Genomic DNA, 12,931 nt, shown 5'->3' with positions numbered 1-12,931 from the left:
ATTTGACATGTAGGCAGGAGCAGGTACATAGAGATGAATGCAGACACACATGTACACTATATGCATTCAGTTTAACAAAAACAGTTACACTGTGTAAAAAAAGAAAAAAAAACCACTATGTTTGTTTTACTAAATTCCTTCATCGGCCAATGGTGGACCAACTTCCCATGATAGGTGGAGTCTATGCATCATATATATAGAGCAAAGTCTCCCAACTCTCTATATCTGCCACCTGCGTCCTCACCTACCAAGATGTTCTTTGCTTTGAGCCTCCTCCTGCTGTGTGCTGGAATCTCTGCTTCTGGAGGTAAGTCCTCTCCCTTCTTATCTATTTCCATCTTATACGGAGGTCAGATACTATTGTTTAATATTTTACAGAATTCACATAAGTCCTCTACAGTATTTCTTTAAAGCCAGTCAGAATTCAGTTTTGGGCAGCTTGGAATGGGCAGATTATTTTAAGTGATTTGTGACTGGTTGCTTTTGGTTATTCAAATGTTTTTATTGTATTTCATGATTCTCTTAACCACTTGCCTACCGGGCACTTATACCCCCTTCCTGCCCAGGCCAATCTTCAGCTTTCAGCGCTGTCGCACTTTGAATGACAATTGCGCAGTCATGCAACACTGTACCCATATGAAATTTTTATCATTTTTTTTCACATAAATAGAGCTTTCTTTTGGTGGTATTTAATCGCCACTGGGTGTTTTATTTTTGGCGCTATAAAAAAGAAAGCAAAATATTTGAAAAAAAAAAGTTTTTCTTTGTTTCTATTATAAAATTTTGCAAACAGGTAATTTTTCTCCTTCACTGATGTGCGTTGATGAGGTTGCATTGATAGGCAGCACTGATGGGCAGTGATAGGTGGCACTGATGGGGTGGCAGGGATAGGCAGCACTGATGGGCACTGATAGGCAGCAATGATAGGCGGCACTGATGAGCTGGCACTGATGATGCTGCACTGATATGCAGCAATGATGGGCACTGATAGGCCGCACTGATGGGCACTGACTAGTGGCACTGCTGGGCACTGACTGGCAGTAATTCTGGGCACTGATGGGTGGCACTGCTGGGCAGCACTGATGGCACTGAAGCGGGGCACTGCTGGGCACTGGGGGGTGGCACTGCTAGACAATGATGGGCACTTGTGGGTGGCACTGCTTGGCACTTGTGGGTGGCACTGCTGGGCACAGGTGGGTGGCACTGCTGGGTAGCACTGCTGGGCACTGATCATCAGTGTTGATCTGTTTTCTGACAATTGCCAGTTATCGGCAGTACTTTCCTCATGCTGTGACAGCGTGAGGATAGTGCAGCCGACAACCGGCAACTGCATTTACCCGGTGATCTGCTGTGTCATTGGACACAGCTGATCTTGTTGTAAAAGGCAGCTGTGATTGGCCTTTTGCCACATCATGTGTTCAGCTGTGTCCTTAGGACACAATGATCATGGAGATTGCCGGTCGCATGCCGCTGGGGGCGTGCAGAAGAGCGTGTTCTGGGAGGATGTCATAAAATGCCCTCCCAGAATTGGACAACAGCGCTGTAGCTGTCATTCAGCTATAGCCCAGTTGTCAAGTGGTTAAAGCAGGGATTCTTAATCTGGGGTCCTTGAACCCCTATGTGGTCCATAGATGGATTTCAAGAGGTCTGTAAGGATCAGATAAATAATTACATTTACATTCATTATACAGCCCTACCCCTTGTCCCACTCAATGATTTCCGTGCGTGAAAATGCGCTCTAACACTAACCGACCGCTAAGCGTCTCTTGACTCATTGTTGGTTCATATTTACCATTTAAATTTGAAAGAAAGAAAAAATTGCTGTTACAAAGCCAAGAAAGAAAGAAAGAAAGAAACAAACAAACAAACAAAGAGAAAGAAAAGGAAAGTTTACTGTTTCTTGTTCTCTTATGCTGTTACAAAGAGCCTGTTCTGCTGGTGGGATGCATTTCTCAGACTGTGCATATATATTACACTCATATGGTACCTTTGTATTATAATATATAGATATATATAGATATATATATATAGATATATGGTTCCCCCAGAGAGACGTGAGCATAGGACCCAGTTTACTTTGGACTATGGGTTGCCATGGTGTGGGAGGGCCTACCAGCACCATAACAACCAATGATGTTCTCGAGAAGCATCCTTAATTGGTATGGTGTTTCTGGCCACCCCGCGTGCACCATGGCAACAAATGACATTGATCAAGATCAGGCAGTATGCAAGGCCGCCCCCAGCATTCAGGAGTCTGGCTCCTCCAGACCTGCTCAACCTCCTGCCCTCTGCTATGCTGCTGGTAGGGCTCTGATGTGAAGACATGTCTGTGTGATTGGGGGGGGCTCTGTGATTTGGGAGTCTTTGTGATGGGGGAACTCTGATGTGATGGGGGACTGACATGTGGGGAGGGGATCTGATGTATAGGGAAGACTCTGACATATAAGAGGGACCTGGATGTGATGGGGGGCTCTGACGTAAAGGGAGGACTCTGATGTGATGGGGAGACCTTTCACTTGAAAGAGGACTTTTGATTTTCATCAAGGTGGTTGTGTGCATTATGTGCAGTTGGTTAGCACTTCTGCCTAGCAGAGCTAGAGTTGCCAGTTCAGTTCAAATCCCTGCATAGAGTTTGCATGTTCTCCCTATGTCTGTGTGGGTTTCCTCCAGGTGCTCTGGTTTTCTCCCACACTCCAAAGACATGCTGGATCATTAAAAACTCTATTAATTTCAGCGCTCAGAGGTCTGCAGAAGAAGAAGAGGACCACAAATGATGTATAATGTGCGGTGGATCATGACCTTTGCCAGGAATGTATAGTTGGTGCAGCCCTCCTCAACTGGGAAAGTCTTGCGGAAACTACAAAAAGAACATGTAGGAGGGCACAAATGCCTAGTGCATTATCAACAATTTAATGTTCACAAAATAAAGATGCCAAATGGATACTCACAGCAGTGGAAAGTAAAATCGCATAAAAACCACAAGATGCCACAGCATAGGGTATCACGTGTGTCCATGCAACCTGGCTGGACTGGCAAGCTGACGTGTTTCAGAAGCGTACCTCCTTCCTCAGAGCTATGCTTGCCAGTCCAGCCAGGTTGCCTATGCTGTGGCATCTTGTAGTTTTTATGCGATTTTACTTTCCACTTCTGTGAGTATCCATTTGGCATCTATGTTTTGTGAACATTAAATCGTTGGTAATGCACTGGGCATTTACGGCCTCCTGTGTGTTCTCTTTGTAGTTTATGCTGGTTCATTAATTAGCTCCTGTCTAAATAGGCTCTAGTATACGTATGTGACGTAGGGATCTTAGATTGTAATTTCCTTGAAGGCTGGGACTGATGTGTGCAATATCTATGTAAACTGCTGCATACATTGATGGTACTATATGGGTACCTATAATAAATAAATTTACAATTTTTAAACTGGGGGAACTTGGGGTGCAGTGACTGAAAACGTTTGAAAAATGCCGTTATATACTGTGTATATATCATTTATTTTAATGATTTTTCTTTGGTTCAGAATTTCAGTGTACAATGATCCCAGGAAAACTGAAACAGATTGATGCCGGCGCTGGTGAAGTGTACGGTGTGAACGATAAAGATGAAATATTCCGATGGGTAAACAGTGACTGGGAACACGTTCCTGGAAAGCTCATCCATGTTTCTGTTGGACCTGCTGGAGTTTGGGGTGCGAGCAGAGTCAGCAATGTCTATAAGCTCCAGGACAATGAATGGATGTCTGTATCAGGTAAAAAAATAATTTTTGATAAATTACACACCAATTATCACCAAAACATATCTAATACATGTTTATATCATCTACATTATATTGAGATATTCTGCTGCACTTTAGAAAGTACATGGAAGCATTCCTATTATTTAATTTAAAAAAACTAAACGCACAGCATTTTTTCTTTTCAAAGATTCCTCTTATTGGCTGAGTCAGAGGGGCGGGCTGAAGACATGCTCTCTGACTTCACAGAATACACAGATGCCTATGAATGGCTGAGCACCGCTCAGATGGACTCTGCATTGTTCTGGGGCTAAGATGGGAAAGTCTCTGGCTTATAACTAGAACCCAGCACTGTGTACTGTATCTAGCTGAAGCACTGCAGCACTTACCCTAGGTTCACACCTAAGCGTTTTATGCAGCGTTTTGCAGAAACACAGTACAGTCCATTTACCACGACTTCCTATGGGACAGGTTCACATCTCCACGTTTTCACCCGGTGCATTTTTTAGAAAGGGTCAGGGACTATTTTTAACGTGAAAAGTTGTGTTTTGGGTTCTATAGATTTCAATGGAGAAGCTGCAGAAAAGCATGTAGTTTTTTATGCGTTTTGCATTTTAAATCTCCCTAGCAACAAGTAGAAAGAAAAAGAAAACGAAAAAAGTGAAACAGGTAAAAAACGCAGATGAAAAAACGCAACGCAAAATGCAATGCAGAAATGGCTCAAACACAACTTGCAGAGGTGTGAACATAGCCTTAGTGAAGACATTTTTCATTTGAGTCAGTAACAGGAAACATGAAAATTAGCTTTATAAATATCTGAGAGCACACAAATTTGAGGGAATAATTACAATGCCTTGAAAAAGTATTCATACCCCTTGAAATTTTCCGCATTTTATCATGTTACAACTAAAAACGTAAATTTATTTTATTGGGATTTGATGTGATAGACCAACACAAAGTGGCACATAATTGTGAAGTGGAAGGAAAATGAGATATGGTTTTCCAAATTTTTTACAAATAACTTTGTAGGAACCCCTTTCACTGCAATTACAGCTGCAAGTCTCTTTGGGGATGTCTCTACCAGCTTTGCACATCTAGAGAGTCAAATTTTTTCCCATTCTTCTTTGCAAAATAGCTCAAGCTCTGCCAGATTGGATGGAGAGCGTCTGCACAGCAATTTTCAAGTCTTGCCACAGATTCTCAATGGATTTAGGTCTGGACTTTGACTGGACCATTCTAACACATGAATATGCTTTGATCTAAACCATTTCATGGTAACTCTGGCTGTATGTTTAGGGTTGTTGTCCTGCTGGAAGGTGAACCTCCACCCCAGTCTCAAATCTTTTGCAGACTCTAACAGGTTTTCTTCTAAGATTGCCCTGTATTTGACTCCATCCATCTTCCCACCAACTCTGACCAGCTTCCCTGTCACTGCTGAAGAAAAGCATCTCCACAACATGATGCTGGTGCCACCATGTTTCACGGTGGGGATGGTGTGTTCAAGGTGATGTGCAGTGTTAGTTTTCCGCCACACACAGCATTTTGCTTTTAGGCCAAAAAGATCAATTTTTGTCTCATCTGACCAGAGCACCTTCTTCCACATGTTTGCTGTGTCCCCCACGTGGCTTCTCGCAAACTGCAAACAGAATGTCTTATAGCTTTTCATTGAAATGGATTTCTTCATTAATATGTATATTATTTTGTTTATGTGAAAGTTATAGCGTCTTCAAACTATATTATATATATACTGGACTTTATGCAGCTTTGATGCTATACTGGTAATGGCAAGACTGTGATAGTGTGGCGGGCAATCTGATGCTAAGAGACCCTCACTGGGAGGTACACTAACTGATTAACTGACACTAATATCACTAGTGACACTAATACAGTATTCAATGCTAATACTGTACTCTGTCACTGTACTAATGACACTGGCTGGGAAGGGGTTAACATCAAGGGGCAATCAAGGCGTTAACAAGTGTAATGTGTGTAATATCTGCTGCTTTTACTAAGAGTTCTGCTTTGCAGGGAGAAGAAACAGCAAGATCGCAGAGCTGTGTACAGAGCCCTGTGTGTTTGTAAAAATAGCACTCTACGCTGTGATTGGCTGCAGCCTATCAGCAGGTCTCAGCCATAAATCATTGGCCGGGACCTGCTGTCAAAATTCTGCTGTAGCCAGTAACAGGTGCAGGGGGTAAGAGCATGTGTGCCCCAAACCTGAAAGAGACTGGATGACGTACATGTCTGATTCAGCCTGGCTGTGCCACTCGTCCGCAGTAAATGTACTGTGGGCAGGAAACACTGCTACAGGGTGGCACGGGTGCGCAAAATCACGTATATATACATGATTTTGCATTTCCGGGTAGGGGGCGTGCATGCACCCTACCCGCACTGCCATTCGTGGCCGCGGCTGTCAGTCACCGGGGCCCAGCCGGTGATTACTCGCCCGGTGATTGCTGAGGATCTCCTACGGGGAGGAGAACTGTTTGTAAACAAAACAGTTCTCCTCCCTGTTGGTGTCAGGAATCTAGGAGTGACCAGAAAGGTGTGGACTGACACAGGGAAACACAGGTTTCAGGTATAGTATAATAACACAGTTTATTATTAGCCACACATATATATATATATATATATATATATATATATAAACGCACAGTGAACAAACCAACCTTCCACTAATCTTAGTAGGTGCAGGAACACAGGCATAGTCAGGGCTGGAGAGGTGGAATGGTCAGGCCGGCCGTAGGGTTCTGTAATGACCGTTCGGTGGTACCTCTAGCGGTCTTCAGGACAGGATTCCCCAGGGCGCGGAGTCTAAGTCCCAGTCTGCTTATTCACCAGGGCCCCTGATGGTGGGGATGGACTTGGAGCAGACAGGAACCAGGTCGCGGCCCCTGAGTACACCTACTCGTGGTAGAGGGATCCGCCAGAGGTATGTGCAGGTAGAAAGCCTGATGTGAAGAGGCAGAATGTGTGAGCAGGGACGGCTGGATCCGTGCAGGATGGATGGATGGCAGAGTAGCTAGCGTGGTCAGATGGGTCAGGTCAGCAACGTGCGGGCAGCGAGGTACCGAAAGAGCAGGCAGAGAATGGTCAGGGTCACAAGCTGGGTTCAGTAACTCACGGGCAGCGCGGTACAAAGGATCAGGCAGAAGGATGGTCAGGCAAGCCAGGGGTTCAACAGGAGACGGTCAGCAGAGGTCAGGATCAAGCAGGGTCAGCAACGAAGCAGGAACACAGGATACCAGGTACAGGGGCTCATGGGAAAACATACACCAAGGCCCAGACTGCAGGTCTGGCCATCCCTTAAATACACCTTCTGCAATCAGCCCCAGGTTTGGCTGATTGCAGAAGTGAGCTTCTGGCTGCTGAGAGCACCCGCTGGTCAGCCCTGGTACTACAGCCCACACGGCAGGTGAGTCCCACCACCAGTGCTGAGTCCATTCCTGACAGTTGGCTAGTACACGCTGCTTTGGATGGCTGTGCGCAGCTTACAGTGAAGCACACGGACACAGGACATAGTGAAACAGCACACAGTTTACCCTTTGATCGCCCCTCACGTTGACCCCTTCCTGCCCAGTGCCATTAGTACAGTGTCAGTGCTTTTTTTTTTAGCACTGATCACTGTATTGATGTCACTGGGGATGTCAGTGACACTAGATCAGTTCCCCCCTGTGTCAGAATGCCCGCCGCAGTCCCGAAGTCCCGCTACAAGTCGCTGATCGCCGCCATTACTAGCAAAAGTTACAAAAAAAAAAAGCCCAGTATATATACCACCATTTGTAAATGCTATAACTTTCACGTAAACCAATTAATTTACATGTATTGGGATTTTAGCAAAATCTAGTAGCAGAATACATTTTGACCTAAATTTATGACGAAATTTGATTTTTAAAATTTTTTTTACTCAACATGTTTAATAGCAGAGCCAAAAATATTTTTTTTTCTCAAAATTGTTGGTCTTCTTTTTTTTATAGCACAAAAAATAAAAAAAACGCACAGTCAATCAAATACCACCAAAAGAAAGCTCAATTTGTGGGAAAAAAGGACATAAATTTAATTTGGGTGCAGCGTTGCATGACCGCACAATTGTCAGTTAAAGTAACACAGCGGCGTAACGCAAAAAATGGCCTGGTCAGGAAGAGGGGTAAATCCTCAGGAGGGCAAGTGTTTAATGGAGCAATGTTTTTTGTTTTGTGTTTTTTCACCAGGGCTCTTGAAGCAGGTAGATGCTGGTGGTGATAAGTTCTTGGGTGGAGTGAATGCACAGGACAACATCTTCTGCTTGAGAAGGAGCTGCACGGTTTCAAGATCTTCTGCTGTATACTTCACCCACCTGGATGGGGGACTGAAATATTACAGCTGTGGGCCAATGGGTTGCTGGGGAGTGAACAGCGGCAACAGTATTTACTTCCGCCATAATGTTACCCCAAAAGCTTGCCAGGGAACCCAGTGGGAGCATATCGATGGCAGTCTGGCGATGATAGAGGTTGGCACAGATGGTTCTGTGTATGGCGTCAACTCAGCAGGAAACGTGTACCAAAGGTATTTTGTTTAACTATGTATGCAGTAGGATTAAAGCAATGTGCATATAAATGTTACTTTTGTAAAGAAGTGTTAATGGTAAATGTTCAGTGTAAGCCAATTAGAAAAGCCTACTAGGTATAATTCAGCAACCACTGTGTATGTTTACATTAGTGTTAGAGGATCTTTGCATTTTTGCTCTCTTTAGTCAACTAGGATTGTACTCCGTGAACCCTCAGCATGAGCAGTAAAGTGATACTGAACGCACTGTTTAATTTACATTATCATTTCTGTATGTTGCTGATGTCACTGTAATTATTTTAATTTAAAAAAAACGCATCTAGGTACATTTTACTAATCTAAATACAGCTGTCATGTGACCCAGCTCTTTCCCAGCCTGTCTGCAGGGAAACAGTGGCAGGAGGAGCTTCTAGTCCTCTACTGCTGGTCACATGTTCAACATTTATAAAAGAAAAAGCCTTTGGAATACAGAGTAAACATAAATAATTAATATCAATAAACTGTTTTAAATTGGCATACAAATATACATTTGAAATCAGGTCTTTATTATTTTGTGGAAATAACATGGTGTGGGTGGATTTCTGCTAGTCACAGGCTCTGTCACACCCCTCCAGCTTGTGTCTTTGAATAAGATGGAGGTAAAGCCACCATTAATCTACATATAAGATCTCACTCCTCATTGTGTTTAGCGTGTTAGTGGGCATGAAGGAGGAGGGAGGGGGTGGGCTGTCATTTACCACTGTGTATAGACCCACATGTGTGACTCTATAGTCACGTGGGCCAATCAGATGTGATAGAGAATAAATGCTAAGCATAGAAACTCACTTCAAACTGATCATGTGCAGAGTTGCCTCTATAGCTGCAAAATCCCTAGCTGAATTGGGGGCATGAGCAGAAGGTGAAGACAGAGAGCAGCAGGATCAACCAGTTTTTTTTGCAGAATACAGAAAATGAATCCCATAGTGACTAAGTAAGTATGAACAGCATGTAATACAACATTTACTGATCATTTTTTATGATGTGGGTTTAATTTCACTTTAACCTCCTTGGCGGTATTCCCGAGTGTAGCTCGGGGTAACATTTCAGTACCAAGAGCGGTAACCCCGAGCTACACTCGGGAATACCATGCGGCACTGCTCCGGCATGTGTTCTTCACTTACCTTACCCTGCGCTCCCACGATGTGTCCCCTGCAGCGTCCCCGGCCATCTCCTCCGGCCGATGCCGGCATCCGGCTTCTGTGTCCTGTCCCTGTGACGTCGGGACGTACAGGCGCCACCGCCGGCGGCGGGAAATTTAAAAATTTTAAAAAATGTAATTTTTTTTTTTTTACATTTTATATAGTACAACATTGCTGTCTCAACCAATTTCACATACATTTTTTCCCTAGTGCTGTGTCCTGCGCCCTGCCTGCATTTTGTCTGTTCTTTCTGCCTGGAAACTGAGAAACGTCCATGGCGTCCAAAAAGCGTCCCTTTACGTCAAAAGCGGTTTAGATCAGCTAGAGAACAGCGATAGTAAATCAGAACCACTTGCAGAATTGAGTGATAATGATTTGTGGGGAAATTCATCATCAGACACTGAAAACGATTTTGCGACTTTGCTCAGCAATGTGCAAACTTATTGTGGCGCTATATTTCAAATTTCAGTGTTTTTGGTTTGATTATATTATTGAATTAAATGTATTATTATAATATTATTATTTTTTGTGATTATTTATTAAACTATAATTTATGATTTCGTGTTTCAAATTTTATCCTACCCGGGATGTTTACTAGGCTTTTGTTCGGACAGATTTCAGTGAGTTATTCCTAAAAATTACAGCCTACAATAAAAAAACTACATATTTCCATGCAAAAAAATGGTACCGCTTTCAGCACCAAAAATCGGAAAGAATCATACCGCCAGGGAGGTTAACTCTTTCCCACCCAGCCTATTGTACGATGACGGTGAAACGGGAACCCTATTATCCTGGGAGGACATCATATGATGTGTGTGTGTGTGTGTGTGTGTGTGTGTGTGTGTGTGTGTGTGTGTGTGTGTGTGTATATATATATATATATATATATATATATATATATATATATACATCTATATATAGCCCATGTAGCATGTGCTCAGCTGTGGCCAATCACAGCTGATCACAACAAAAACAAAAACTACTGAATGAACCATCAATCATAATATGTAAAAAAAAAAAATCCTGATCACCTGCCCAGAGTAGTACTATGTCATTATGGTAACATTGTATTGCTCTGGTCACAGGAGTAGAAAGAAAATAATAAAAAAACTTAAAAAATGTAATAAAAATGTTTAAATAATTAAAAAACATTTTTTTAATTTTTAAAAATTATATATATATTTTTCACATACTGTCGTCAGTCAGCATCCCTGATCACTGCCATGCCAGTTACATGATGACCCTGTACTGCATTGGTGACAGTATGTACAAAAAAAACATTGTGAAAAAATGTTTTCAGTTCTTAATTTTCCACAAAATTATGACAACAAATGAGAACTTCAAAAAACTGGCCATGCCTTTTACTAAATACCTCAGACTCTCACTGGCCTCTAGGAATGAGATAATCCGTCAGTACATCAGGACTGATCAATTTCTAGATATGTACCATAGTTTGTGGACTCTATGATTTTCCTACCAACTAAAATAATAAACACTGATTTGGGTTATTTTCACCAGACATTCACCAGAATACGTTTTGGCCTAAATTTGTGTAGAAAGATTATTTATTTTCAAAATGTTGCAACAGAAATAATAAAATTCATTTTTTTCAAAATGTTTTCTTTTTACATTTAATGAAAAACCCAGTGGTGATTAAATACCACATAAAGAAATCTCTATTTATGTGAAAAATATGCTAAAAATTTCATATGGGTACAGTGTTGCATGACTGCACAATTGTCAAAAGTGCAACAGCGCTGAAAGGTGAAAATTGGCCTGGGCAGGAAGGGGGTAAAAGTGCCCGGTAGGCAAGTGGTTAAATGATACCTCCAGTGACCATGGATTTTGGCAAGTGGTTAAATGATACCCCCAGTGACCATGGATTTTGGCAAGTGGTTAAATGATACTTCCAGTGACCATGGATTTTTAACATTGACTATTTGGTCAGTCCAAAAGCTTATCCTAGTAATGGGTTTCTGATTTGCTATGCTGTCTGGTATTCCTTAAAAATGTCCTTACACGAAATGCTATTTTTAATAAAAAAAGTTATGTTATATAACTGAGAAATATTTTTGTTTCAGGGATGGAATCAGTGCCAAAACCCCAGCTGGAATATCCTGGATCCAGCTGGACTTCTGTGCCACTTTCAAGCACGTCACTTACGACAACGGATATCTCTGGCTTCTCAACCCAACTGGTGACATCTATCAATGTGCAGAAACAAATAGTTGATTTGGCTGTGCTGTGTGGCAGAGTTATGTATATCTCACCACAGGAATTAAAAGTTAACATCTGCTTGATCAATACAGGCAGCCCGCCTACAATTGCCTGGCTGTGGCTTTCCTAAATGAGTGGGTTGTAGTTCTAATTTAATTGTTTTAGCATTTATTCATTTTAATTTTTCTTCAGAAACATATGAATGGAATTACATTTCAAAAGGGCAATCAACCCGCCAGTCATTAATGACTTCCAATTAGATATGAGTACAGGGCCAAAGTATATATAAAAAAAAATCACAGTGGAGACCAATTTACAGAGTAAGAAGGAAGTTTGGGGGAAAAAAACAAGCCAAGGTCAAAGGTGGTAACCACTTTAGCTCTTGAACTTTTATAATACATACATTGCTTTTTTTAGACAAACTATACTTTCTTTTGGCAATACAGTTCTGCAAAAACATTTTATTTTCTATGTAATCTATAGTCAAAAAGACATTAAAAAAATAAAAAATTTATTTTTTTCTATTAGTTATATAAAAAAAAATTGTTTTAAGTAAAAAGCACATATCTATTTAGCACTACTCCCACAGAGGTTGCTTGATAATGCTTGTCTTCAATGGTTGCCCCGCTCTTGCAGACCTCCCAACAGCTATGACTCTCTGGGTAAAGACATATTTCAACAATATAGAATAATAATGCAAGCGACAAGATTCTTTATTAACACCTCTGTATTAAGAGCTTCTGCACCGTCGGGTGCGTGCTCGCAAACTGTTGTCTCTTGGAAACGGATTCCAAGAAAGACTGCTGACGGAATCCGTGAAGAGGAGTAGCAGGAGAAGGAGCATCTGAACGAGCGGAATATGCCAACAAGCGACAACAGGGGCCCATGACAGATTACAGGCCTGGCAGCAGCATGAGGAGTCGGTACGGGGGCCCATGGCAGATTACGGGCCTGGCAGCAGCAATGGGAGGCCCGTAATCTGCCAGCACCCTATGACAAAAAATGGAACACACCAGCAGTGTGTGAGGAGACCTGAAAGTGGCACATGGCAGAGTGTGGCGATGGAGACAGCAGCAATGGGAGGCCGTACAGGGACCCATGAGAGACTCTGGACCTGGCAGCAGCATGAGGAGGCGGTACAGGGGCCCATGGCAGATTAGGGGCCTGGCAGCAGCTATGGGAGGCCCGTAATCTGCCTGCACCCTATGACAAAAAATGGAACCCACCAGCAGTGTGAGGAGACCTGAAAGTGGCACAT

General features: G+C 42.5%; 1 protein-coding gene across 1 annotated transcript; it reads left to right on the top strand.

The window, feature by feature from the left end:
* The first annotated feature begins 237 nt into the window (after window positions 1-237).
* On the top strand, window positions 238-12,187 carry LOC149454565 (fish-egg lectin-like). Its single transcript, XM_089687326.1, has 4 exons — window positions 238-307; window positions 3,521-3,748; window positions 7,945-8,278; window positions 11,538-12,187. Exons 1-4 carry the CDS (start codon window positions 253-255, stop codon window positions 11,686-11,688), a joined length of 768 nt encoding a protein of 255 aa, XP_089543452.1. The 5' UTR covers window positions 238-252; the 3' UTR covers window positions 11,689-12,187.
* Window positions 12,188-12,931: the final 744 nt, after the last annotated feature.

This window comes from Staurois parvus, unplaced genomic scaffold, assembly GCF_062004578.1.
Source record: "Staurois parvus isolate SC_StPar_1 unplaced genomic scaffold, SC_StPar_1.0 ptg000423l, whole genome shotgun sequence".
Taxonomy (NCBI): domain Eukaryota; kingdom Metazoa; phylum Chordata; class Amphibia; order Anura; family Ranidae; genus Staurois; species Staurois parvus.
The sequence above is the reverse complement of the archived record's forward strand: the minus strand, read 5'-3'. Positions and strand labels throughout refer to the sequence as shown.

What these genes read in the sequence shown, in the direction of transcription:
- LOC149454565 (XM_089687326.1), top strand. Translation starts at nt 253, where the DNA reads ATGTTCTTTGCTTTGAGCCTCCTCCTGCTGTGTGCTGGAATCTCTGCT. An exon ending in TGGAATCTCTGCTTCTGGAG is followed by an intron (nt 308 to 3,520) that starts GTAAGTCCTCTC and finishes TCTTTGGTTCAG; the next exon opens with AATTTCAGTGTACAATGATC. An exon ending in TGAATGGATGTCTGTATCAG is followed by an intron (nt 3,749 to 7,944) that starts GTAAAAAAATAA and finishes TTTTTTCACCAG; the next exon opens with GGCTCTTGAAGCAGGTAGAT.